Below are 1442 nucleotides of genomic sequence, written 5' to 3' on the forward strand. Positions count from 1 at the left end.
AACTCTCCAGCGGCAGCCATTGTTGTTGTCACCCATGCGCGCTTTGGCTAGAGGCGCTGCTCCTGCTGCTTAAAACGCGATGCGGGACCTTTTGGTGCGCCTTGATGCACGTCAACCATTGACTTTGCATGTAAACTTGCTGTTTCTGCTGCTTTAGGTCTGAACGTAGCATAAGGGACGTAGCTCAGGGACCCCGAGTAGCAGTCTGTGGGAGTGGGGCTTGAACTCAGAACCTCTGAATTCCAAGTGCAATGCCCTAACCACTAGGCTGCCACTCCCCAACCTTGTTTCGGTCATTAAAAATATTAGCTAATGAACACAAAACAGTGGATGTCAAGGATCTAGGTCTATTGAACAGACCTAGTCTAAGCTTGTGAACGCAACTCAGCACTGAGTCATAGCTAGCATGAAGTAACCTCGTTTAGCCCCACAGTTACAGTACATCGAACAGACATGTTCACAGTTCAGCCATGCAGGAAAAACAAGCCTTATTGAATGTAAATGACATGTAATAGCCCCCACGCAGCTGGAAACGTACCTTGTGACATCTAATTTCTCATCCTGCCTTTGTTCAACACATCGTGTAGGCGGTTTGGTGTGAACAGAGAACTCTCATCGGTAATGTATTCAGTGGTTGTACAAGGACTCTCTAATACACCAAAGCAAACTTATCCAAAAGTCTGCGTGTGATGAGTTATCCAGCAGGAGTTTGTGCCACAAAAAAAAAAAAAAAACAGGCTGTCAGCATCACTCAGCCGCGTCAAGCAAAGACACAATGCCTGTCTTCAAGCTTTCTATTACACGTTTAATGTCTATCACTCAGCAAGCGAGCGCCTCAGGCTGTTTTACACACAGTAAAACATTCCAATAACCCAAAGGTACGGCGGCTGAACGTCTGTGTGTGTTCCTCTCAGCTTTGATACCAGCAGAACCTAATACTCCCCGTCAGTGGTGCCGCAATTTGCATCTCTCGGCGTGCTCACCCTCAGGAAGGAATCCAGGGCTCCGTTCTCCATGAATTCAGTGATGATGAGGACGGGGCAGCTCCGTGTCAGGACGCCCTCCAGCCGAATTACGTTGGGGTGGTCGAACTGACCCATGATGGAGGCCTCTGCCAGAAAGTCTCGCCTCTGGCGCTCGGTGTAGCCCGCCTTCAGCGTCTTGATCGCCACCACCATCTCCCTGCGGCCGGCTTGCTTCAGGCGACCGCGGCACACTTCGCCAAATTCACCTGCAGCGAGAGAACAAAGCAACGGGAAGGGTGGGGGGGGAGGACGGGGGACGGGAGGGTGATGTGGGGAGGGGTTGAGTGAGCAGAGGGTGATGGGGAAATGCAGGGAGAGGGAGAGTTACTGGTCGGATTTGGGTGTGAGGGAGCTGACTTTAAAGAGCTGAGGGTCGGCTTCAACTGTGGGACATGTTTAGAGAACAGAGGAGGAGGG

General features: G+C 51.2%; 1 protein-coding gene across 1 annotated transcript in view; it reads right to left on the bottom strand.

Moving 5' to 3' along the window:
• The window catches only part of LOC107082621 (ephrin type-B receptor 3-like), a 104142-nt gene that overhangs the window by 32576 nt on the left and 70124 nt on the right, over positions 1 to 1442 (bottom strand). The window contains exon 11 of the mRNA XM_015371395.1: positions 984 to 1231. Coding sequence (XP_015226881.1) covers positions 984 to 1231 — 248 coding nt within the window. The remainder of the gene's footprint in view (positions 1 to 983; positions 1232 to 1442) is intronic.

Source organism: Cyprinodon variegatus, unplaced genomic scaffold, assembly GCF_000732505.1.
Source record: "Cyprinodon variegatus isolate N-32 unplaced genomic scaffold, C_variegatus-1.0 Scaffold57, whole genome shotgun sequence".
Taxonomy (NCBI): domain Eukaryota; kingdom Metazoa; phylum Chordata; class Actinopteri; order Cyprinodontiformes; family Cyprinodontidae; genus Cyprinodon; species Cyprinodon variegatus.